This window comes from Cricetulus griseus, chromosome 4, assembly GCF_003668045.3.
Source record: "Cricetulus griseus strain 17A/GY chromosome 4, alternate assembly CriGri-PICRH-1.0, whole genome shotgun sequence".
In the NCBI taxonomy this organism is placed as follows: Eukaryota; Metazoa; Chordata; class Mammalia; order Rodentia; family Cricetidae; genus Cricetulus; species Cricetulus griseus.
Window position 1 is genome coordinate 177851482 of NC_048597.1, and position 26940 is coordinate 177878421.

The 26940-nt window shown below is 46.8% G+C and overlaps 1 protein-coding gene across 1 annotated transcript in view; it reads left to right on the plus strand.

Annotated features, from left to right (window-relative positions):
* Window positions 1-26689, plus strand: part of Dapk2 (death associated protein kinase 2) — a 94019-nt gene extending 67330 nt beyond the window's left edge. The window contains exons 3-9 of the mRNA XM_035444446.1: window positions 1183-1321; window positions 18021-18150; window positions 21602-21650; window positions 22375-22401; window positions 23643-23795; window positions 24739-24784; window positions 26075-26689. Of these exons, the coding sequence (XP_035300337.1) occupies window positions 1183-1321; window positions 18021-18150; window positions 21602-21650; window positions 22375-22401; window positions 23643-23795; window positions 24739-24784; window positions 26075-26689 (1159 nt within the window). The remainder of the gene's footprint in view (window positions 1-1182; window positions 1322-18020; window positions 18151-21601; window positions 21651-22374; window positions 22402-23642; window positions 23796-24738; window positions 24785-26074) is intronic.
* The last annotated feature ends 251 nt before the right edge of the window (window positions 26690-26940 follow it).

The following is a 26940-nucleotide window of genomic DNA, read 5'->3' on the forward strand; positions in this document are numbered from 1 at the left end:
GCATAAGCATGAAGACCCAGGTTCAGATCTGCAGCTCCCACATAAAAGCTCCACATCTCCTATCTCTGCTCTGGGGAAGAAGAGCCAGGAAGAGCTTGCTGGCATCCAGTCTAGCTGAACCCATAAGCTCTCACTGAACCAGTGAGAGACCTTGTCCTAAAATGTAAGGTAGAGAGCACTTGAGACAGACACTTGACACCAACCTCTTGCTCCTACATGCTTGTGTACACAAATGAGTACAAATGTGTACACATCCAGAGCATGTGTAAAGGGTCAACACAAACACAGAATAACGCAGAGATCAGACACAGGGTCTGGGTAGCTTCCAAGTGGCAGTGCCAAGAGCAAGGGAAATCATGCTTACCTGAGTCCAGGACAATTAGAAACTTGTTACTTGGTGATCTACAGGGCAAAGGCACATTGGAGGGGTCCATGACAGTGATGTGATAGTGTGCCATGCTGTAGCTGTGGCTTCTTTCGTAAATCTTGGGGGAGGGGAGCATGCCATTCACTGGTCTTGTGGGTTCAATGAATTCTCAGGAGATAATTTTTATTAACGCAAATAAATCACTCATTACTCTCTGCCTTTTGGATGTGTGGGCCAGAGAGTATTGGTTCATATGGACAAACATGATACCAAGTCAGGGGCTGGGGAGAGGGCTCAGCAGGTAGAGATATTTGCTGCCAAACCTGACAGTCTGAGTTCAATCCTGCAACAAACATGATTGGAAGGAGAAAACTGACTCCATCAAGTTGACCTCTGACTTCTGCCTGTGTGCCATGGCATGTATGCCACACCCTCACTGACTAGCTAGATGCCAGGTCATTCTTCCTTAGTATTTATACCCAAAATAGAGTGACTGAGAACGGACTGCTGCTCTATCTAAAATGTAATTCAGAGCAGGGCACAGCCTTTACAGGCAAAGGGTAATATTCTGAGTAATGAGGGACCTGGGCCTACAGCACTAGCAGAGGTCTTTCTGGGAACACACAAATAGTGATTCTTGACTCTGAGGTTCAACAGAAAGAATAAGAAGCCAAGCCAGTCTTTGGTGTAGTTAGACCAAGGTTAGCTCCAGGCAGGGCAAGGGGGTTCTATTTTCCAGAGACTCTGAGATATGTGTAGGAACTGCACTCATCAACCAGGCCTCATGACATACAAAACTAACTGGTATCTTCCAGAGTATCCGGAGGAGAACTGTTCGATTTCCTGGCCCAGAAGGAGTCGTTAAGTGAAGAGGAAGCCACCAGCTTCATTAAGCAGATCCTGGACGGGGTGAACTACCTTCACACAAAGAAAATTGCCCACTTTGATCTCAAGGTCAGTAAGGGGAATAAAGCAAAAGAAGTGTTTAGGAAGAAGGGACCATGTCCCCTTGTCATCCATAGGAAGGGTCCACTTCTCACAGGCCCACTGTCCTCATCTTCAACCCAAAATCCTGACCTCGAGGGGAAAAATAGCCTGTTGCAAATGTCCACCTCAGTTCACTTCTCCCATCAGGTCTTCTGCACATGGGGGCTGACACAAGATGCTCTTTGATCAACTATATCTTCCAGGGAGTAGATGATGCATAATTAAAAACAAAACAAAACCAGCAACAAGAAACTTGAAGCAAAACCCATTTTACAAGAGGAAACTGACTGACAAGGAAGAGCTAAGCCATGAGTGGGCAGAACTAGCAGGGTTTGCAGAATTGCCGAGGTTGGCTGACACTCTAGACCCAGCACAGTGTGGCCTCCTGTCCCCTCCCCAGAGATTATAGATCTTGGAGCCCAAGGACCATTGGTGGCCTATGCCCATCTCATTCCAAACTAGAGCCATAGGACTGCTTCCAGGGCCCACTGACAATTTGTGGTAACTGGTATTCTGGGTTGAGAAAGTTCATTGTGACCATGCATAGAGCATGACTGTGGTCAAGGCAGAAAGGTTGGCCTTCTGAGTAACTGAGCTCAGGCACATGCACTGATGGGTCTTCGAGGATAGCTGACTCATGGGGGTCCCTTCAACTCATGTACAGACCTCTGTTTATGGGAGGAGACCCACCCGTAGATAGTTGCCATTACTTCTTTATTTGCTTTTGAGTCACGGTCTTATGTAGCCCAGGCTGGCCTTGAACTCTTGATTCTCCAGCCTCTGCTTCCTGTGTGTTGGGCTTACACATATACACCACCACACCTGGCTGTCTATCTAGTGTTCTCTGCAGAAAGCCCTGTGTTCTTTTGTGCCCTGGGCTTTGCTTCTCTTTTCCTGCAGGAGACAGGAAAGAGAGATCAAGAGTGTAACAGAGGGAAGCACTGGGGAAGCCGGTGAACCTGAAGGGCAGACCTCTAACTCATCCTAAACTTATCAGAGAGGGCTGCCTGGAAAAGCTGGCATTTGAATTTTCTAAAGAATCGGCAAGGATTTGCAGAAGGAAAGGTCCGTGTCCATGTGTACAAGATCATAGTAACAGCACAATTCACTCAATGAAGTACAGAAAAAGGGAATGTGTACGTGCCTGCAGAAGAGGCTGGGAAGAGAGCAGGAGGCAGCTGAGAAACGCTAAAGCTGAGCCGAGGAGGTGCCCTTTACCCTTCCTTTGCCCCTTGCCCTTTATCCCGAGAGATTTGCAGTTAGCAGACATATATTTTAGCTTGAGTCACTCTGGCTGGGAAAGTGGATGGAATGGGGGCAGCTGAGCAGCTTAGGTGCCTAATTTCATGTACAGGTGAGGGTGAGGCAGCATCCACAATGACACGAAGTTTTGGTTTGAGGGACTGATCCAGAGAGAATATGACATGCCCACAGTCTTACAGCAGCCATCCCAGGATGTGGGCTGTGTTCCTATGCATGGATCCCTGTTGCGGCTCTTATTCTAGCATGGTCCCTATACTGGAGGCAGTTGTCACAGTATTTTGAATTACTACTGTTTCTCTAGTGGCTGATAGAAGTAAGAGGGTTTGCTGTGGTGAAGGGGAGCCTGGGTTGGAGTCAGCTGTGTTGGACTTCATGTTTCATTCCACCATACCCCAGAAGGCGCCTGAACCTCGCTTTTTCAGCCCTATTGCAGAAAGTACCAACTACCTGGCAGAGTTGAAGTAAGAGGGAAGCGATGCATACAGAATATGTGTTGCATGCTGTTACTGTTATCTCCCTTCCCAGAAGAGTGGAAAAGAAAACACAACTCTTATTACAATGTTTTGGGCTCTGCTACACTAGGAAAACAAACTCTGCTAATGCACTGCTCTGGGAGAGATGAGACTTGCTGTTGTGGGGTGGCTGATGGGGCTATTTCTAGCTCTCAGGCTCAGTCTGGACATTTTCCATGGCCTAGAGATAGTCTGTATTTATCCTGGTACATGTAGGGCGAGGATGTTGCTAAGCTTACCCATGGCTGTGCATCCTCGGGGTATATAGACTCTGAACTTCTGATTCCCCCTTCTCATGGGTTCCTTGGCCTAGGCCCAGAGAGGCAGCTTGGGGGAATAATGAGCAGCTTGGACCACAAAAAGATTTTCATCATGGTTGGGAGACACCCGTTGTACCCAGAATGTAGCTTTGCGAGCCATCGGGCTGGAATTTTCCACTAGCTGCCGGGGATACAGCCAGCTGGTAGCCTAGAAGATGTTTCTTGGTTCCATGTTGCTTCCTACTGTCTAAAATTCACATATTCTTCTTAGTTTTCCTTTTCTGTGACAAGCTTATGTTCCCCCTTATTCACTTATGTTCTTTTACTCCTCAACAAGAAAGCCTGGCTTCCCCAGGACATAACCACCATGCCATCTCCATGCTCCGTTATGTCTTCTCTGTGTCTTCTTCCCAGCCTGAAGGAGCTGTGGCTGAGGAGGGTCAGCTGTCTGGCCTGCCTTTGTGATATAAATGACCTCCTGGGAGGCTGTCTTGGTTTCCTTGCCTGTTGCTATGATAAAATACATGACAAAAGTGACTCAAAGGAGAAAGGGTTTATTTCACCTCATAGTTCAAGGGAACAGTCCACCATGAAGTCAGGGTAGCATAGCTGAAGTGGCCAACCTTCCTATGAGGGAATGAATGCATGCTCCCACTTAGCTGACTTTCTCCATTTTCTAGAGGCCTGGATCCCCTTTTCAGGAAGGGTCCGCCCACAATAAACATAGGTCTTTCCACATGCGTTACATGAAGATAGTCCTCTACATGCATCATGCCCAGGTCCCATCTTCCAGGTAATCCTAGAGCCATGAATGTGTGTTGCAACCTATCTGCTCTTCCTTTTTTCCTTCCTGGGGCTTTCCTGGTGATCTTATAAGACCCAGAAGAAATTTCCTTTCCTCTGGAAAGCCTCTGCTATTTGCCAAAAGTCTAACGAAGAATTAACCAGCCCCAGTCCCTTTGCTTCTGTTGCCTAACCCCCAACCCATCCCCACCTCACCCCGCCGTGCAAACTTCTGCTGGGAGCATTGTTTTTTTTTTTTTTTAAACTTTTACTGTATCTTTGTGGATTTCACATCATACATTCCAATCTCACTTATCTCCCCATCCCCTGGAATTTGCCCTCTGCCCTTGTAACCTATCCTCCAAATCAAAAACCAATTTAAAAGGAAAACCAAGAACCAATCAAAACAGTAAAACAAAAAAACGAACCAAACCAAAGAATCTTGCTGTGGAAGCTGTAGTATGTCCTGTTGAGTCACACAGTTTACTCTTTAGTCCATTCATCTTAACTTGCGAGTGTTGGTTGCCTATCATTGGTCTGTCTTGAGGCCTCTGATTTCTGCTACAACCACAGATAATGGGCTCTCACTGGGGCTTCTCCTGCATTTCCTGTTGTCCTGTGTCATGGAGATCCTACTGTTTTGGATCTGTAGGTTCGTCCCCTTCACATGCTCCAACAGTTCATCCATGAGGTAGATGTTGGGGTCAGCTCATAGCTCTGGTTCTGGGCCTTGGAGGTAGCCGTGTTGGTCAGCCTGCCAGCTTTTCCTCCTGCTTATTAACCAGGTTAGCTCTCCAGCACTGCCTTGGCTAGCTCACCCAATGCGGCCTGACACAAGGAGTGAGCCAGTTCTGCTCTCAGGTCCTCAGATTCAGGTCACCCACACTCACATCACCAGGACTGGGCCAGGTGCAGGGCTGTCTGGGAGCACTGATCTTTCTGAATCACTTTCTACGGTACAGTGCCTGATATGGGATGAGTCACTCAGTGCTCAGTGAGTGAATGAGCAAATGAATGAATGTCTTAGTGACAGGCAAATGCACTCACAAGCGTTCATGAAAGTGCAAAACAGGTTACAGGCAGAGTGCAGTTAGTGCGCATTTATTGAGGACCTACTATAATGTAGGTGAAAAGCAATTAAACAATGTGACACAGCCCCTGCCTTCCAGGAGCATAATATCTTTGGAGAGACGGGCGTAGCAAGGCTTGGTGATGAGGCCACCTGAAATAAAAACTAATAGGTCCTCACTAACCATGCCCACTTCCAAGAAGTGAACTCTCTGCCTCAAGCAAAGTGGAGACCATTTCTGTGTGTGTGCTGTAAACTGGACACAGATTTAGGTAGGTTAGAGTGGAAGAATAAAGGTTGTTCCTTGTTGGGAGGGACATGGCTGACAGCCTGTTGGTATCAGGGACCAGCAGCCAGGCTGTCCATAGGTCAGATCACCAGGAAATAGGCCTCAGAAACCTCACCTTTGTACATGGTCTCAACACAAATAATAGCCTTGTAAGAGCGCATTTGTATGTGGTCTTGGTGTGGTTTCTCCTCTGAACCTGGTGTATCCTTTCCCCTCTCCACCGACCAAATCCAGCCTGAGAGCTCTGAAATAGAGGGTGGGCCCTAGGACTGATGGCCTATTAGGCAAACATAATAAAAGACTAAATTGTATGTAATCTAGAAGCTCAAAACTCTGAGAAGGCTTTTAATTATGAACACTAGTAAAAGGGTAAATTCCAGAGCAGGGGCTACCCCCGAAACCCAAACTTCCAAGCTCCTTTATGCCCAGGAACATCCTTGGTGCTGCTTTTGTGGTGATTGTATAATAGGAACTGCTGTTCAAGCTTTCATTATGGTGATAATGGTGACACTTCAAAGACATAGCACTTTCTAGAATGCAGCATGCCTACACCTTTGTCCTCATTTGATCCTCATGGATGCAGAAGGTGATGCCATACTTTTACACACCTAACAGTTCAGATTCAGAGAGATTAATTAGCATGCTCAAGATCACACAAGTATCAGATGACAGAGTGGCACCTGCTGTTCATACCATTAATCCAGGATCTGGGCTGGGTTATACATTTTGTTTTATTTTTTCAAAACGGTCTCATGTAGGCCAGGCTGGCTTCATACTTGCCATGTAACCAAAGATGACCACATACACCTGGTCCTCCTGCTTCTGCCTCCCAAGTGACAAGCATGTGCCACCGTACCTGGCTTCTAATCTTATTCTTTACCAGGTTAATTTCCCGCCTGCTTACATTGCTTTCTTAAGATTTTAGTCCCATTTAAAAATTGTACATTACTAGTTAATATAGAGAGTGCATGCATTGGAGACTGAGTTACTGGTCGTGGGTATGGGTACAGGAATGCAGAGAGAGAAAGGAACTGTGTTCTTCAGTCTGTTAGGGCTAGCATATTCCCTGTTTTTCAGCTAGCAAACTAAATAAAAAATGTTGTCCTCTCTCCTGTGCCCATTTCTTTCCTGTCATGTTTAGGGGGTATATATATATATATATATATATATATATATATATATATATTCTATAGTGACATGAAGATTTGTGGCACACAATTTACAAATGAAATAAAGACATACTTTTTATTGTAAATCCCATATAGCAAATTGATTTTCATGTAACATAAAGCAGCATTTCCCTTGGTTCAGGCCAGACTCTTGTACATGGTTGTAAGCAGCAAATGAATATAGTTTGACAGGAGTGCAAGTTAGTACTGTCTGCATTAAGTGAGGTGAAAATGAGATAAATCATAGGGAAATTTACTTATTTAGCAAATGAGGAACAATTTTTCTATTGAATTTGGACACTAATTTTTGGCTATTGGAAACATAGTTAATTTTCTGTACTGTTCACAAAGCAATTCCTATAGACATGGTATTCTCTTATGCCTAATCTGCATTATTAAACAATTTTCATAGCTTTTAATAATCTAGAGTAAAAAAGACAATAGATTGAGATAGAGAGATGGCTTAGCAGTAAAGAGCATGGACTACTCTTGTAGAGGGCCTGGGTTTGCTTCCCAGCACCTACATAGTGACTCATAACCATGTTTAACTCCAGTCCCAGGGCATCTGTCACTTGCTTCTGGCTACTTTGGGCACTGCAAGCCCATGGTACACAGAAAAACAGGTAAATGCCCATACACATAAGATAAACAAATCAGGAGAAGAAGGAGAAGGGAGAAGGAAGGAAGGAAGGAAGGAAGGAAGGAAGGAAGGAAGGAAGGAAGGAAGGAAGGGGAGGAGAAGGAGGAGGAGAGTTGAGTGCTGACTTGTAGTTTCAGTTTTTGTGGTAAATATATGCACTGTGGCTGATTTCAGTGGCATGCTTACTTGTTTCTTACTGCCATGGGGTAGACAGATACAAAAGGTGGGAGTAACTGAAATAGACTAGACAATACTCAGAGTTCTATAAATATAAATGAGTCTTAAGTATTTCTAGTTTTTAGCTCAATTTATTTAAGTTTCAGTTTTTGGTAAATAGCCCTGTTTAACAATCACAAAATTCCTATCAACTTGATGATCCACTCTCATGAACCAATTGCCTCCTGGTTCTTTGAGACCTGGTAGACAAAGGTACTCATGAGCAAGAGAGTGCTGAGTTCAGTGCTATGGTGTTAGCAGTGATGGAGTAATAATGACAGTTGGCATTCAAAAATAAAAAGGATAGTGACATGCCTATGCTAATAGAATTGGAGCTATGGAGTTCACTGGGGGAACAAATGCTAGGCATGCGTGAGTTCCCAGGTTTGACACTAAGTACAGTTGGGGGGAATAGTGATGTCATCTGAAGGTTCCTTTCTGCTGCTCTGCATGTATCACTCATGTCATCCATGCAGCAGTGCTGAGGCTACACCTTAAAAAAGAGAGGTCACTAGGAAGCTTCTGGGACTTCACTGTGCCTCCTTGACTACCATGACTGGTGATGGTGCACTCTTTTAATCCCAGTGCTCAGGAAGCAGAGGCAGGCAGATCTCTGAGTTCAAAGCCAGACTGGTCTACAGAGTTAGTTCCAGGACAGCCAGGACTACACTGAGAATCCCTGTCTGGAAAACAAAATGACCTAAACTAACCATATTCATTTTCCCATTTGGCAGATGAACCAGCCAAAGCTCATATAAGGGAGTGGCCTGCTAAGGTCACAGCACAGGGCAGAAACAGAACACAAATCCATGTCTGTCTGATAACAGAGTTGCCCCTGGTGACAAATGCTGAGCCTTCGCTCAGTCAAAGAGTCACTGTGATTGATTCTTTGCAGAGCTGTTTTACAGCATTGAATGTGATCCCCACTCCTGGAGTTGATGTTAATTAATTTGGTAATCTTAAAGTGGTCCCCAGGGGGTTATGAGAAGCAACTGGCCCCTGAATCATTGGTGGCCCCCAAACACAGCATGGAACTCAGAATATTAGTGTGCGGGTCAGATTCTTCATTGCTTAGACAGGGCAGCAGCCATTCTGACCTTGTCTAGTAGCTCCACAGATTTGATGAGGAATTTGTATGGAGAGCCCAAAACAAGTGTTGGTTGTTGTGTGTTCCTAGCATGCCTGGCCTTGATTAGAGTTATAGAGTCAGGTGTGATGGTGTACTGTCATCCCAGCACTTGGGAGAAATAGGTCAGAGGACTATCAGCCAGGTCTACATAGCAGGCTCTAGGCTAGCCAGAGCTACATAATGAGACCCTGTCTCAAAACAAAAAGTAAACAAAATACAGCTTTACTTCTCTCCCTCCCCAGTGCAGTAGACATAGAATAGGCAATGCTCTTCTTTCTTGCTTTTCTCAACAGACAGCAAGAGGTTAGAGCCACACAGTGGCCCCTCTGCTGCCCAATGGGTGGAGGCTGTGGCTTGACAAATATAAGGGCAGCTGAGTTAGGCCCTTCCCTAAGCCACAGCTGTGGCTCTTCTGGGAAAAGCAGGGAGCTGGGGAGACACACTGACTGAGACATCAGAGCCAAAGTGAAATGCCCCTGTGCCAGCAGGCTAGGGTGGCTCCAAGGACATGGTTGCATCAATTAGAGGAAGAGAGGCATCTTGGGAGTAGGAAACACACAGGACATAAGCTCAGCTCCAGCCCCTGCTGTTGGCTGAGACTCCTTGGGTAAATCCTTGATCTCTTGCCTTGGTTTCTTCATCTGTGTGGTCTGAATTCTGACAAGACTAGCCTCACAGTGGAGTTCACATGAGATGAGTGTGATGGCTTTATAAGCTTAAGTGCTAGTTTATAAGTTCTGTGCATTCTTCATGGCCTGCTGGCTAGACACTGTGAGAAACATTGGGAAGCTGTGTTATTTCTTTGTTAATGGATTAGGGGAAGTGAGACTCACTTCCAGGAAGCCAAGCATGGTGGCTCATCCCTGTCATTCCTAGTGCTCAGCAGACTGAGGCAGGATCACCGTGTGCTCCAGGCTAGCCTGGCCTACAGAATGAGATCCTGTCTTAAAAAACAAAGCCAAACAATAACAACAACAAAAGACTTACTCCCAGAATGCTTGAGCACAGTGGCACTACAGGCAGACATGGCTTTCGGGGAGTGGGGAGGGAGATGGCCTGAGGAGGAGAGAGCTTGGGCTGCAGATTCATGTGATGACTCCTGGAAGGATGGCAGATGAGCATGTCCTCATTCTAAGAGGGAGACAATCAACCAGATGGTCACAGTGCTGAAGATAATGCCCGTGGGCCACTTCGTGCGTCATGTTTGACCCTCCTAGTAAGTCTCTAGAGTAGCTGTTCTCAACTTGTGGGCCATGACTCCTTTGGGGGTGGTACGATCCTTTCACAGGGGTCACCTAAGACCATCAGAAAACACAGATATCTTCACTATGATTCATAGTTGTAGCAAAATTACAGTTATCAAGTAGCAACCAAAATAATTTTATGGATGGGGTCACCACAACATGAGGAACTGTATTAAAGGGTCGCAGCACTGGGAAGGTTGACAAACCACTGCTCTAGAGTTAGCTTTCATTATTATCCCTAATTCGTAGGTAAGAGAAGTTAGGTAGCTTGCCCAGTTTCAGGCTGCTATTCATAGCAGAATGGTGTGTGAGCCCAGATTCCAAGGCCTATTCTGTTAGCCATTGTCTGCACTGATTCTCTGAAAATGGGATGTGTGAAAAGTGCTGTGTGACTGTGTTGGTTTATTCATTTGCTTTCTTGTAACCGATAACTGAACACCTACTACCGGGCTGGCCACTCTTGGATACTAGAGATAGCTGTAAGAGGCAAAGTCCTTGACTTCCCTCCTGGGGCAGTGTGAGCAGGGAATGTAAGGAAGTGATTATCATTGTTCTGGCTCTGCCAGAGGTCTGTGTCGTGATCACACAGGCCCTTGGGTGGGAACTGTGCTGGAGAGATGGGTCCCTGACATTCCTGTGTGGGTGTTGAGTTTAGGCAGTGAGGCAAAAGAGGAGCTATTATGTTGCGAGTGTTTGGCGGAATAAACTGTTGTTTGGAGCAGAGGATGTAGTGTGATGAAGTCGATGCTGAGCTGGCAGGGGGTTCAGGAACCCAGGAAGTCTTTGGATGACAGACAGAATGGGGCATTGGGCATTGGCTACACTGGAGGCTTATGGACCAAGGTTGCCTATGATTAGTCTTGCTTTCTCAGGTTGCCCAGAGTTCCCTGACCAGTCTGGCCTTGGGCTTGGATTGCCCATGAAGTTTTATTGTCCCCATTGCACAAGCCCAGCTGGACCTCAGCCTCACCCAGCGGCAGGCAGGCCACATATGGCACCAGAGGAGGACACTGTACTGAGACTCACTACACTTGAGTTCTGCCCCTTGTTTAGTGACTTTGGCAGCTTCTTGAGCTCTCTGGGCTTCCCTGCAACATGACTGACTGAGTGACCTCTGAGGTCCCTTGTGGCCCCAACATTGTGAGGCTGGGAAATAAACACGGTGGGACAGGGAAGCAGGAGATGAGAGCACGGTTTGCATAGGAGCATGCTCTCTGTGATTGACTAGAGAGAGTCAGGCTGACCCCTCAGAGAGGACTCAGAGCTACCATCTCAGAACAGAGTGAACATAGCCAATGTGCTGCAACCTCTCTAGGAGCTATACTCACCATGCATGGACCATCTCTCTGAATCCTCAGAACGATGCTATGACCTGCTAGGTATGTACCCACTTTATAGATAAGAAAGAGCCCCCCTCCCCCCTGCAAAGGACCAATGACTTGCCCATGTTTCATATTTTCAGTGGCAGAGCTGAGAGGTGAACCCAGACATGCCTGACACCAAACCCTGTGTTTTGCACTTTACTGCATAGTTCCCGGGGTTGCTTTCCTCCTGTCTCAACCACTGGGCATGCTGTGCTGGCCCCATGAAACGAGGGACCCCCTTGGAGGACCAACTTCCAGTTGGTAACACAATAGGCACTGCTAATAGGATCTACTAGGACACAAACAGACATGTTGGCTTCTCCCAGGGTGCCTGTCCGTGAGGCAGGCCAAATTGGGCATGTTTGTTTTGACAGATAGGGGCAATTCCACCCCTCCCCATCCCCCAGTAGCAGCTCTCTGGATTCTGGGCTGGGCAGCAGCACCTAAAGAATGTGGCACCTTCCCCAAGCCGTGCTTTGGAGGTGATGTCAGGTGCGTGGGTTAAGTACCTGGTTGAAGTGAATACCATTGGAGAATGACTGGGGCAAGGAGGATAGATAGGATTGTACTGCCCACAGGGTAGTCTGGCAGGGGCCCAATCTCCTGTGACTACTGCAGCCTATTTTTCCTTCCTGACCTGAGGCAGAGAGACAGGATCCTTTTCCTGTCCAGCCTTGGGGCTTAGAACGGAAGAAATTTGCCCAGCCAGCCTGGAAATTTGTGCTAAACCTCTGTCTCAAAGGGCCTTTGGATGACATCTGATACCTCATTTAGAGTTGGGAGCTGGACCCAACTCTAAAGAAAGGAAGTGGTCTGTTTATTAAGCTCAACACCTTTGCTTGTGGACCTGAAACAGTTTTCCAGCCCCAGGCTTGTGCTCTTTTCTACCACCATGTTCTATTTGGGAAGGTGGGATCAGAGACCTCAATCTGGGGAACTGCTGCTGGTTTGCCAGATCCAAGGAAGGCTACCTTTCAGATCAGGCAGGAGGACTCTTTGGCACTCCTAGTGGTGGGTGGCAAAAGGGCTTATACCAGGCAGAGAAGGATGGAAACCCTGGCTGGAACTCTTCTCAGCGTTTATGTGAATATTAATGGAATATGCAGCAGGCAAGATAGCGGAGGCAATGCCAGGAACTTTGAATTGAATTTCATTTCCCCAGGGAAAAGGCCACCCGCCTAGGAAAGTGTCATTACAGATGAGAGACAGCCTACAGTGAGGACTGCTGGTAAGCATTGTTGGCTCTGGAGGATTAGAGCCTTGAAAATAAGGGAGTAAAAGGAACAGGGTCATGGGGCATGGCTTGGGAAAGTGAGGAGGAGAATAGCAGAGGCTTTCAGGCAAAAATAGCAGTTACAGCTTGGGGTGTTTTCTTCAGGAATGCAGCCCGGGGAGGCTGCTCAGGCTCCAGTAGATGGTTCCACACCTATGCATATGGAGGAGCAGCAAATGGACTGGATGGAGATGGGGGTGGGGTGGGGTGAATTTGACCAGACATTACATGTGCATATTAATATGAATAAAAATATTGAAAAAGAATAGACTGTGTTTGAGGATGGTGATCTGAGGTCCCTGAGGTGGTGGTACCCACCCTGTGTGAAGTGAGAGCAGGTCTAGGTGGGGAATGCAAGGCTGGAAAAGTAACTGGGGGTGCGGGAGGAGCTGCTGCAGGGATGTGAGTGCCTCAGTCATCAGCAGGAGCTTTTCATGGTCACTGAGACCACTGAAGATATTTAACAAGACTGAGTGATGTGATAATATCAGGAGCTCTCCTGCCATTATGAGCTGATGGGCCTTGGGCAAGTCTTTTAATTTTCTGGGCCTCAGTTTCCTACATCTGTGAAATGGGAATGGCAGTAGCACCTACTTTCTCAGGGTGGCTGCAAAGATCATGTACTCACCAAGATGAGTCTCTGGCTCCTAGAAATGGTCAGGCTGTTTCTGGATGCTGGAGCAGTAGAAGGAAGCCCTGTGAAAACTTCAGATAAGAGGGCCTGTGTTCCCTGGTCAGCCTAGACTCCCTTGGTGGCCTGGAAGCAGCAATATCATTTGGTGGCAGGGAGCCAGTGGCCAGTTTGCACCCAGTCAGGGCAGGTCTGAGCATATAGGGGCATCTAATTCAAGTAGATCATTGAGTAACCCATGAGGTGGGAATAAGAATTCCAGTCTTAGGCTGTGGCGCACACCTTTAATCCCAGCACTTGGGAGGCAGAGACAGGTGGATCTCTTTACATTTGATGCCATCCTGGTCTGCAGAGCTAGTTCCAGGACATCCAGAGGCTACACAGAGAAACCCTGTCTCCAAAAACAAAAAAGAAAGAAAGAGAGAAGGAAAGGAAGGAAGGAAGGGAAGAAGGAAGGAAGGAAGGAAGGAAGGAAGGAAGGAAGGAAGGAAGAAAGAAAGAAAGAAAGAAAGAAAGAAAGAAAGAACCCCAGTCCTCACCACTCAGTGGAGTATTCTTGCATCCCCAAGGTCCCTCAGGCAATGTTTCTTTGTGTATACCAAACTTGGGTCCATCCTCCTAGGACTTCCCATTTTCCATTTTTATGTACATATACATCTGTCTGTATAATACCATATATATGCAAATATCTTTGGAAACTGGAAGAGGGTGTCAGATCCCTTGGAGCTGGAGTCACAAGCTATTGTGACCAACTTGATATGGGTGCTAAGAACTTAATTCGGGTCCTCTGGAAGAACACTTAAGTGCTGGGACATCTCTCCAAGCACTAATTCCCTCTAGTCAGTTTTCTTGTCTGAGATGAGGGCACCTAGTTTAGGAGCACTTGAAAGTCTGCAAGCCAGGCTGGGGACACGGTTTGGATGATGCTCATCTGTATGAACACATCCACAGAAGAAAAGGAATTCTGGGGTGGCAGGCTCCAGATGCCAAGCCACCTGGATTCCCCAGCTCAAGCAGGGAGATGGATACTTAGTTTAGAGGGTGGGAGCAAGAGCTTTCGGTATGACAGATACATGCTTAAATCTCCATATCCCTTGACTGATGTCTTGGCTTCTTTTTTCAGCAAGAAAGGAATGATAACATCCACTGCTTGAGGCAGTTGAGTGAGGTGTAAACTATACCATGTGTTTGGTTAGCACTAGGTCCTGCATATTGCATTGGCTTAGTAAATGGCACTTGTCTTCTCTCAGGGAACATTTACTGAGCACTTGGTGGCTGCCAGGCTCTATCTTAAGCTCTGCGGAGATGCTAGAACAAAGCACTTAGGAAGCTTGAAGCCCATTGGAGGGCGACTGATAAGTAATAGAGGAGCTCTAGCTTTGGAATGAAGGAGTGAGGGAAGAGCTATACTGGGGAAGTGGTCCAGGAAAGGAGGGGCCGTCAGGAAGACCTTTTGGAGGAGACTGGCTATCTTAACTGAAATGTGAATGGGCATCACCAGCTTTGGGAGGGGGCGGGGCAGGGAAAGTGCTCTTAGCAGCTCCAGGCAGGGCTGGAAACAGATGAGTAAGAAAATGTAGTCTTCTGCCATTCCTTTGAGCCAGTGGACAGACCATTTCCTCTGCACTGTGAGCCACAGATGTGAGTAGCTACAAGACCTAAGGCTGTCCCTTCTCCCAGGGTGGCACCACCCTAGAGATTTAAGCCTCAGTTCTTTTCTGCCTCTCTGATGCTCTGTAGTCCTGACGATCTCCAGGTCTGGGGTGTCCATCTCTGTGGCCCCTGGCTCCCATTGCATTCACTGTGGTGCTGTCCTGGATTCTACTGGGGTATGGCCTCTCAGCCCAAGATCAGTCTCTGGCCTGGGAGAGGTTTCTAACAAGGTGGTCAGTGATGTGGGTATAATAGAAAAGAAGCTGCCTGGCAGGGAGGTTGTGGCTAGTAGGGAGGGTGTATCTCGGTGCAGGGAATAGCATAGTATTCCTACGGCAGCCACCAGAGTGCTGGGCCAGGGACACTAGAATGGGGCCACCTGCATGGATCTTGTCTCCTGACCTCCCCTGCTCTCACACTCCTTCAGCAGAGACCAAAAATCTGATCTGCCTTGGGAAAGGACTTTGACACATTTTCAAAATAAAGTTGAGTGTAGTCTCCAGAGGGGAAGAAGAATAAACAAGCTTTAAAAATACAAATGGAAATGTGTTATTTAAACAACAAAAAAAAAAGAAAGGAAGGAAGAAAGAAAGAAAGAAAAAAGAAAGTGGAAAAGTTACAAGGGAGAGCCTAAATTCCCTTGAGTAAAAGTCTCTAGCTGTGGTGACAAGAGGTCACAGAGACTTCAGGGAACCAGAGACACCTGGTTTATGTGTTGAGGGGTGACCAGTCCAGATGAAGTGTGAGTTTAGCTAAGAATTAGGATCATGTTCAGTGCATCACCATGGGATCCACACAGCATTTGGGATGGGAGGGCACTGCAAGGTCTGAGTTCTCCCGCCAGTTGGGGATAGCTCTGCCAGAGTCAGGAAGGAGGGGCTGCTGGACTGGCGATAGCAGCCAGATGTCCCAACAGAAAGATCTAAACAAGCAGATGCCTAGGGATAAACAAGGTCTGCTCACAGTTGGGTAGGGCCTGGGGCCCTGAGGACTGTCTTCTAGGGAAAGAAGGTTTGCGCAAGTCCAGCCAGGATTATACTGGGAGCAGCAGGACCAGAAGACTCCCAGCTAGAGGCAGTGCTGTAAGCCAAGGTGCAAGGTGGGAAAATCTTCAGTTCTTATTGCAAGGTGGGAAATCCTCAGTTCTTTTGAGAATGGTGGCTTCTGAGCCTGTCTAACATCTGTTTATTTGACTAACAGCTTTTCCGAGCTGTAGTCCACATATGACACAGTCCCGCACTTGCTGTGTGTAAATTATAGATTTTATAACCAAAAGCATAATCATTTGTAGTGCAGTTTTAGAATAAATTTTAGAATATATTTATCACCCCCAAAGAAACCACACACTTATTAGCAGTTTCTACCTATTCCCCAATCTAAAAAATTATTTTTATTATATTTTATATGTGGATTTGTGCACATGCATGCACAAAGAGGTCAACTTGCCGCAGTCAGGTCTCTCCTTCCCACCATGTGGGTCCCAAGGATTGAACTGACACCACCAGGCTTGCATTCCTTCAAATGAGTGGTTCTCACCATGTGGGTCAGGACCCCTTTGTGGGGTGGGGTTGCATATCAGATATCCTGTATATCAGATATTTACATTATAATTCCTAACAGTGGCAAAATTACAGTTATGAAGTAACAATGAAAATAATTTTATGGTGGGGGGCACCACAGCATAAGGAACTGTGTTAAAGGGTCACAGCATTAGGAAGGTTGAGAACCACTACTTTACATGGCGAACCACCTCACTGACGCTATTCCCCAAGGTTTTATTCAACTACTAATATACTTTCTGTCCTCATGTATTCGCCTAGTCTCTGTGTCTATGTCTTATAAACAGAAACCTGTGTTATGTGCCCTTTCGTCTATGTTTCTGTCTTTTAGCATGTTATCTTTCTTTCTCTTTCTCCTCTCTTCCTCTTCCTCTTCCTTCTTTTGGAAGAGACTTAAGATGTAGCCCAGGGTGACCTCAAATTCACTTCAGTCTTCCTCGTTAGTATCCCAGGTACCAGAGTTTCAGGAATTCAACCTGATACCTGGTTAGTATAACATTTTCAAGTCATATCTACATTGTAACATAGACCAATACTTAATTCCCTTTTATCTTTTTATTATCAATTAGTATTCTTAGGGCTGGTAAGAGCACTTGTCTCACATACATAAGGTTCTGGATTCTGTCCTCAGCCTGAAAAAAAAAAATAAGTCTTCCTGTATGGATATTATGTAGTGTGTGTATGTCACACTTTGTCTCTTCATCGGTTGATGGGCATTGGGGATCTTGTGGACATGCTCCTATGAATGTCGGGTATAAGGTTTTGTGTGGATGAATTTTTCAGGACTGTCCAATTAAAATGAATCTAAGACAGTCATTAAAGGAGTAGAGGAAAAATGGCTAAGCTGGAGGATCTGCCCATTTCCTGTCTAGTCTGGCGTCTTGAATGGCAATGAAGAGGACAGTCCTCAGGACCCTGTCCCAGCTTCTCTTAGAGCTGAGAAATGGATGGTGGGGAGGACTGTGGAGAGGTCTAGTCAGTGTCCCCTCTCTTACCACCAAGCCTGCATTGTTGTGTCAGGCCAGCAGCTGTTTCAGGGCCGGAAATAGCTTGGGCAGCTGGTATTTTCCCTGGAAATCAGGTGCATTTTGTTTTTGTGTCCTGCCAAAAGCCAAAATTAGTTAAACACACAGAGAGAAGTTGGTTAGTCTCAGAGAAAGTCAACAGGAAGCTGGCTGGCGAGAAAGAGGGAGGTTACAAAGTTGATCAACGCCAGCAAGCCTTGTATAGACCTTAGGGAAGCCTGTGTGTCCCTTTCACATTGTACTCAGGCAGGGAGGTGACTTTGCTTATAGGATAAGCTACAAGTATCTGATTGACCCCATCTGACAGATGAGGAAGCAGGGAACCACGTTGAAGGGATCTTCCTTTCAGAGATAGATGGGACATTAGAGCCCTGGTTTCTAGCTTTGCTGTCAGTTCAGGGTTAGTAAAAGCTGGCCCTTGACCTTGGTGCTGGAATTGAGCTCCAGAAGACCTAGGACACAAAAACAAGAACTCTTCTGTTTTAATCCCCCCACCCAAAAGAACACAAACCCCATCCTAACCCAAAAGGAAAATACAAAACAACACTTCAATTACTATCTTTCCTTCTTTGTGTTTTGTTCCCCAGCCAGAAAACATTATGTTGTTAGACAAAACTATCCCCATTCCACACATCAAGCTGATTGACTTTGGCCTGGCTCATGAAATAGAAGATGGAGTTGAGTTTAAAAACATTTTTGGAACACCGGAATTTGTTGGTGAGTTTTGGGACTGTTTTTCTCTCAGTCTGGCACTGGGGCTGAGGAGAGTTCAGACATGAGTTCAAGCCCCAGAATTCATGTAAGAAAACCAAGAGTAGTTGTGTGTGCTTATAATACCAGAGCTGGGGAGGCAGAGACAGGGGCTCACTGCACACACACGCACACACCCGCACAAAGGGAGGGAAATCCCAAGAACAATCGTCATGTCTGGGCTGAGAAATGATGCCTTGGGATATCTGCTAGAAACTGAAGGGGTTGAGAAGGAATTGTCTTACCAGGCCCTGGGTGAGACAGGCATGGGCTTTGAGTGCCCTTTGGGACAGAGAGTAGCCAGGTGGGGTTAGAGGCCTTTGTAGAGTTAAACTTTCCCAGAACTGGCCCCACCATTTACTCTTAGAGGAGTTTATTGTGCAGATTTAAAATCACTTCCCTGTCTTGGTTCCCCACAGGAATTCCTCTCTCTGAAGTAGCTTTTGATTTCCTGAAAAGGAAAGAGGTCTTTTTCTGCCAGGTGCCAGATCCACCGCCTGCCTCTCCCAAGAGCCTGGCCTTCACTCACACATGGGAACAGCCAGCTCCTGCGAGGGTCTGGCCTTTCTGTCTTCCCTCTGTTCCTCTCCCTCTCTACTCCAGCCCCTTCTAAACTACACCCTAAAAGCTCCCCCCTTGGGACCTGGTCCAGAGGTTGGAGGATCACAGGAAAATCTCTCTGCAGAGAGGAAAGGAATGAGAGTTGAGACCCAAAGCATCATGTATCCATCTTCTCGGGGAATTGAAGTATTTCAAAGGTGAAGGGAGTGACCTGCTCAAAAAGCAGCTTAGCTTATTTTCTCCATCAGGGTACCATCCAGGCCAGACCATCTCTCAACAAAACAAGACGAAAACAAACAAAAAAAGATCAGGCATGATTTGAGAGAACTACATAGAACTTTAGGACTGGAGGGGTGGCTCAGTGCATACAACCCTTGCTGAGGACCCAAATTCAGGCCCCGTGGGGCACCCAAGGCAGATGGCTGACAGCTATACCTCCAGCTCCGGAGGATCCAAAACCTTCTTCTGGACTCTTTGGCACCTGCACTCACATGTGTACACACCCACACACAGAAACACACGCATGCACAGAATTAGAACTAAAGATAAATCATAAAGAAGAAATTCAGCACGTAGTCACATGCCACAGGCCACCTTTTTAGTAAGATGCAATGAGATTCATTTCCTAGGGCGGAGGAAATACAGTGAGTAAAGCACTTATGCCTTCATGACCTGAGTTTGAATCCACAGAACCTACTGAAAGCCAGGTGAGGTCCTGTGTGTCTGTACTCTAGGGTTCCTATAGCAAGATAAAAAGCAGACAGAAGAGTTCCCAGGAGCTGATGGACCACACACACACACACACACACACACACACACACACACACACACACACACACACACACGAGAGAGAGAGAGAGAGAGAGAGAGAGACAGAGAGAGACAGAGAGAGAGACAGAGACAGAGAGACAGAGAGACAGAGACAGAGAGACAGAGAGCGATAAATGAAAATAAATTCCTAAAGAAATGATGATCAGCAAAGTGATGTCAAGTTGCTGTGTAAGATTATTTAACTTGGAGTTGGACATGTTGGGATACACCTATAGTCCCAGTAATTGGGAGGTGGAAGCAGGAAGATCTGAGTTCAAAGCCATGACAAGCTACACAGAAGCTTGAGACTATCCTGTGCTGCTTAAAATCCTGTCTGAAAAACAAAACAAATGTCTCTAACTCAGTAATCTGAGACAGGAGGATTATGAGTTGGAGGCCCGCATGGGCTGTACAGAGAGACCTTGACTCCCAAACTTAAAAAAAAAAAAATTCTCTAAATACAGACTCTCAAATTATGCACCTAGCATATTGGTGCATAGTCCATAATCTATGGAACAGTCCATAGATTACTCGAGGCCCATACTAAATTTGAGTATCATTTTTAAAAACAACACACTTCCATGTGTCCATCAGCAGAAATGAAAAGAAGTACCAATAATGAGAGAAGAAGAAACCCTGCAAGTGATCTCTGAGAGAAGAATGACTGGATGTAGACAGACAGTAACACAGCAGATGGACTATTACACAGCTGTGAAAGTAGAAGTCCATGGATGAAGCAAATGAAAACAATCAAGAGATAGAATTTTAAGTGCATCCTGGCTCCATTTTTATAAAGCTAGAACAAAAAGAAAACCAAAGCCATTGTAGGAGTTATCTGTATGTTGAAGGAGGAGATGCAGGGGGGAGACCAGCAGACATACCCAATAGACGTGGTGGTTTAGATAGCATTCTGGATAAAGAATCTCAAGTCTTTCCCATGCTCTCCCTCCCTTAGCAGTTATCAGGGCCCTCTTCTTTTGTGAGGTACTACCATTATTTCATCCACGTCATTACCACATTCTTAAAAGTCATGGACAACGTGGGTGTGGAATTCAGCATTGGCTTTCTGGAACCTCGGTGCTCTCTGGGCAGCACGTGGTCCTCTTGTGTCTTCAGCAGAGTTTTCTATGCCTTCTATGATCACCCACCATATCTTTGGCCCAGCTCCTGCTTCCACTTGTGTATTAATGGCTTCAAATCTGATGTTTGGTCCACACTCCTCCCTGCAGTCAGCTACCCCCTGGCATGGTTGGTGTCCCTCAGGCTTATCACCTTACCTCAGTGACCCTCAAAGATGTCCTCAGAAGAAGTCACCAATCAGACAGGACTGAAAGGAAGATGAAGGCCTTCTCTGCCTTCTTCCCCATTACTCAGCAACGTGGACCTGTCTACCAGGGTTCTTTTCCCACAGCAGTCTCATCAATGTCTTCTTCCTGAACCTTCTTCCCACATTCCTCTTCCTTTATGCCTTCCTTTCCCTCCTCCTCAAGGCTTATTCATGAGTGAGTTCTCCCAGGTTAACAGGAAGTCATGTCTTACCATGACTGGCTGCTGTAACCAAACACCTTAGACTGGATTGATTATAAACAACAGAAGCATGTTGATCATAGTTCTGGTGGTTGAGAGTCCCAGATGCTGGTGCCAGAGGGCCTGGTGTCTGGTGAGGGACCTTTTTACATAGATACCAGTGTCCTCTATTGTCACATGGAAGGAGGGAACAATCTCCCTGGGGCCTTTTATAAGAACCTAACTTTATCCCTGAAGGTTCTGCTCTCATGACCTAATCACCTGTAAGGCCCCATCGTTTTATACTGTTGCCTGAGAATTAGATTTCAACGTAGACTTTCCTTAGAAACACACACAGTCTGTAGCAACTTGATTTCTCAACCTTCTTACATCCTGATTATTTCCATCTACTGTTCAAATATCCTTCCTCCCTATTGGAGATTCAAGATGAAGACATTTGGCACCAAATACTCTAGAATTCCCTAGAACCATCTCCTCTCATTTCTACCCCCTCTTGACTCTTCAATGTGACTTCTTTCAGCTCCAGAAATCGTGAACTACGAGCCACTGGGACTGGAGGCCGACATGTGGTAAGTGGTGGCATGGGATCCTTCCAGGGGTAGAAGGCCTCAGCCCTGTTTTAGATGACATGTCCTTGAGTGTTTAAACCCCTTCCCTCACACTCACATTTCTTAGTCCCCTAGTCTGCAATGCTCCAGGAGCACTAAACATGCAGCCAGGAGGCAATGAGGCTTGGATCCATGGCCAGTTAGAGCTTTGTCAGCAGGGGAGAGGCTGAGGCAAGTACAGGCTCATCCTGGGCCAGCCCCAACTGGGGTCTAGATAGCAGTTAAGAAGTGAACTCCACTGGTCAGTCCATCAAGTGTTCCACAGGAGTATCCCTATGTGCTAGGCATATGTTTTCCTAGCAATACTGCTGTGATCATTTCTTTACATATTTTATTGGAACCCTGTTTTACAGTTGGCCCAGCTCAGCTCATGACTTGGCTTTCTAAGACCCTGACATCTGTGAGGCTGTTCTTACTATTTATTGTCCTCATTTTAGAAGGAAGGTGGGCTCAGAGTCTGCAAATACAGAAGTCAGACCTTGAATTTGGGTCCTTGATTCAATGTGCAGAAAGTGAAGATTCTAAATGCATTTGGGTCTGTTGTAGAGTTGGGTAGGGAGGAGTGGGGCTTGAGATGGCATTCAGGGGCCACCTGGGGAAGGAAGTGACTTCTTGGCCCTGTGTGGTGACTGCGTTGGGATTTGAGGTTGGAACCACACAGCTCTGACATGACTGTCCTTTGCAGGAGCATCGGTGTCATCACCTACATCCTGTGAGTATCTCCAGCCTTGGGTTGCAGTCCTTCTTGGCTCAGGAGGAATGAGGGAGGGGAAGGGAGACAGCAATAGGTGTGTCAAGTCCACACAGCACCTGAGGCTGAGTTCTGAGCTCCACTTCATACACTTGAGCAGGGCTAGGAGTCTGGGAGAGCAGTCTAATTTTCTAAATTTCCTTTGTGGCAAGCTAGGGCTGCTCAGCTCAGCCTTCTGCGGATCATACATGCTCACCGTGAGACTGTTGCTTCACCAGAATCCTTGTGACAGCCCCAAAGGTGCCTGCACCTGTCCCATCTTCCTCCTCTTTTCTCTCTTCTCATCTCCAGGTTCCCTTTCCTCCCTCTCACACTCTCTTTCCTTCTCCTTTCTTCCCCCTTTCTTGTCCCCTTAATCTAGTGACTTAAGTCAAGATTTCCTGCAGAGGTGGTTTTTTTGTTTATTTTGTTTGGATTTTGGGGGACTAGGCTTCATCTGGGACAGGATAGTAGCACTGCTTCTTTCAGTTTGTGTGACCATGGGCAGGTACTTAACCTTTGGACCTGTTTTTCTTATCAGAAAAGTAGGGATCACAGACTTCCTGCTACAGGAAGTGGGGTGGGTGAGAATAAGCCACCTTGTACAAGTTTGATAGGCCCTGCTTTGGCACACATGGTATGCCAGTAGTCCCTCAGCTCCTTGATGGTTCCCAGTGGTCACCCTCTCATAGGCCACAAGGAAAATGCTATTGTCATTGCATTTTCAGGGTAAAAGCCCATAGCCAGAGCCAGTGTTCCACAGTTGAGGGATTGTTCTCAGCAGCATAAGCTAGGAGCTCTGTACAGCCATACTGTGACTCCCCTAGCTGCAGCTGAGGTCCTCAACCCTGGCTGCAGAATAGATCTCTTAATACCCATAGTGACTCAGGCTCCACCCCAGATCCATTAAGTTAGAATCACTAGGGGAGGATCATGCCTCCCCCACTTCCTTGTGCTCTCCAACTTCTTTGTCTGGCCCCTTATTGTATTTTACTTTGTTCTGCCAGGGACTGTGTCTCTTCTTTTAGCCTTTGAGTCCATTAAACACAGTCTCCCTGGGTCAGGTACTCAGTCAGAGGTTCAGAAAGTAAATTGAATTGGAACGTACTGAAAAGTCTATTGTTTGGTGGCCTGGAGAAAACAGACGGGGGTTTCCTGAGTCCATTACTTCTATGTCTTTCTCCTTTCCCGCTGTTTCATGGGTCTTTCTCTGTTGTGCTCAGACTAAGTGGAGCATCTCCCTTCCTGGGAGACACGAAGCAAGAAACACTGGCAAATATCACAGCTGTGAGTTATGACTTTGATGAGGAATTCTTCAGCCAGACAAGCGAACTGGCCAAGGACTTCATTCGGAAGCTTCTTGTGAAAGAGACCCGGTAAGAGGATAGAGAAAAACTGGTTTCTCTGGTACTCATTCTTTTCCATTTCCTTCTTTGTCACCTGTGTCATGTAGCCCAGTCTGGTCAGGTGCTGAGAAGTGTCACTGGCCATGACTTGGCATTCATCTTGTCATTTTGGTTTTTTGCCATCATCTCCTTCTGCCCAAATACAAACGACTCTGTCTACATGAGCACACACATTTATGTGCTTGTATGCATGTGTGTTTGGAAATCAGGGGTTATTGTGTGCAGTCTTCCCTATACGAATGCAGGACTGGTTTGAAAGGTAAATAATGAACGTTTTGAGGCCTGTTCAAGTTGAGAGTGGAAGCAGACAGGCCCAGAGAGGTCAGGATAGTGGGAGAGATGAGACATACTAACCCCACCTCTGGTCCAGGGCCCAGGTTGAGCCTCATGGCTGTATGGCCAAAGAAGGGGGATGGGCAAAAAACTGTGTAGAGAGCTGTGACTTTTCTGTGTGACCATTAGAGAAGGGCCTGGGTGGGCAGGGGACAGGGCTTTGTCTTCTGGTTTTCAGAAACTCCAAAGAGAACAAGAGTGGGGTCCTGTCCTATGCAGAGGCCCTGGTTTCCTTATGTAGGGCAGTGGTGCGGTTGGGCTACCTATCTTTATGTAGAACAATAAAGGGCAGAGGGCATACCTGGTTGGCCAACACAAAAACAGACACCAGAGGTTTGGCCCTGCAGAGCTGACTTTCAGAGGAGTCTGGAAGCTCAATAGAGTGTGGCAATTAGGCCCTTCAACTTTGGAACTGAAGGTAGTAAGGCTTCTCTATTGAGGTTCCCTAGAGTATTGGTAATGCAGCCAGTTTTCAGCCATATCTGCAGCTGTACTGCCTTGATGGCACAGCCAAAGAATGTCAAAAAGGTGAGACATCACTTGTCCTCACGGAATTTCTGTTTCCTCATCCTCATTGCAGGAAACGGCTTACCATCCAAGAAGCTCTGAGACATCCCTGGATAATGGTAAGAGCATGGTAATGAATCCCAGTGAGCAGGAGGTCACTCTTCTGCCACCAGGTCTGGCTGTGACAGTCAAATACAAATGGCTGCTAAGAAGCCTTTGCTTGATCTCAGGCACTGGTCAAGGGCCCTCAAAAGGCCGATGCTTGTTCAAATGGGCTTCTACTGGCTTGGTACTAGAGTGCCTGCCTCGCTTGCATGAGGCTATGAGTTCCACTCAGAGCACCACAAAAAGAAACAAAAAGAAATAAAATAGGGCTTTGCTACCTTAAGTTTGTATTTCATGGGTTTAGAGAGCCAATGAGACCACCATAGATCTCAGTTAAGACACTCTCTTCAGAGGCCAGCTTACAAAGTGTTCTTTGTTGACTCTGTAACCAGGTACATTTCCTTTCCAGCCTTCTGGGCTCTCACTAAAGGATGAAATGCAAGTCTATCATGTAGCTTCTTTAGGCACTGTGCAGCCTCAGGGATTGGGTCCTGATATAGAGACCTGCTGGAGGAGATAAGCCACGTCTGCTAGGGCAGATCTGTTCCTTGATGGAGGGTCAGAGCAGAAAATGAATCTCCATAGCCCACCTGCAGTGGAGGACCCACTGGTTTTCAGAGCCTTGGACTTTGGCATGAAAAGCACATTGGGACTCAGAACAAGGCTCCAGCCCTGGTTTTGTGGGCTGGCTAGCTGAACACTCCACAGTCTACCTTCATTGTTAACAGAGAAGGCCCATAGGAATCCCAGTGTAGATAAGAAGGGGAGAGTCCTGTAGATGATAAATTCCTTTAATCCTTGGAGGATGGGGAAGGCCAATAATTTTCCAAGGTGGAATGTGCCCAGAGCCTGAAGCTAAGGATCCTCTTGGGCTCCTTTCTGCTGAGCATGCTGGCTTTTGCCAAGGCTGCAGTGTCCTGAAAGGCAGATACCTTCAGCCTTCCTCTGCCTGCTATAGTCTGCATGTTTCAGCCCTTGAGTGGATGTTTGCAGAGCCCTAGCTGCAGCCTGCTTGTCTATATGAGCTACTATTAAATTCTATGTGTGTGGTAACCCTCTCTAATGGCCATGGAACCCTTTGCCCTGAAGTGAGCATGCAGGCAGCACCCCTACATTCCTTAATGTTTCTTATGGTCTTGTTGCGGGGGTGGGTGCTAGCCTCACCCTGGCTCTCCCTACCATGTCTTGACACGAGCAGTGAATGCCAAAGAGGCCATGTGTGTGCCTTCCGCCTGCAGCTTGGACTGCCCTGTGGAGCACATATCATGTTAATATTCTGGTTCTTCTATCTGAACACCTACTAGTCAAAAGGAGAAGCCAGAGCCCCTGAACAGTGGAAGACACAACCTACCCAGCTGAAGACCAAACGCCTGAGAGAGTATACCCTCAAATGCCACTCAAGCATGCCCCCCAACAACACTTATGTCAACTTTGAGCGTTTTGCCCATGTGGTAGAGGATGTGGCTCAGGTGGACAAGGGATGTCATGCCCTAGCAGGAGCCCATGACACCCTGCAGGATGATGTGGAGGCCTTGGTCGCTATCTACAATGAGAAGGAGGCCTGGTACCGAGAGGAGAATGAGAATGCCCGCCACAACCTGTCCCAGCTCAAGTATGAGTTCCGCAAGGTGGAGTCCCTGAAGAAGCTCCTGAGGGAAGACATCCAGACCACAGGGGCCAGCCTTGGAGGCATGGCCAGGAAGCTAGACCATCTGCAGGTGCAGTTTGAGGCTCTGAGGCAGCAGCTCTCAGCAGACGTCCAGTGGATGCAGGAGCTGGTGAGCAGCTTCCAACTGGAGAGCAGGAACACAGATGGCTACGGTCTGGGCTCCGCGTTCCACCAGAACACCAGTGAGTCCCTGTCGGAGCTGCTCAACAGATCACACACGGAGGAAATCCTGGCCAGCTTAAAGCTCTGAGCACCAGATTCTAGTCAGTAGTGTGTTCCCAACGCTTTGCAGAAGCATCCTATCTTCCACTCTTCTGAGGCATCCCACCGGAATTATACCACAAAGTGTGTGTGCGCAGCCTTCTACTCCTTCTAGAGTTCCCCAGCCACTGGGGTGCTAGTTAGTGACTTACTCCACACCTCCCTCACCAGCTTGGTTTTCTGAGAGGGCTCTGACAAAGCAGCTGAGCTGTATAAACAATTAGAACATATATCCCCTCA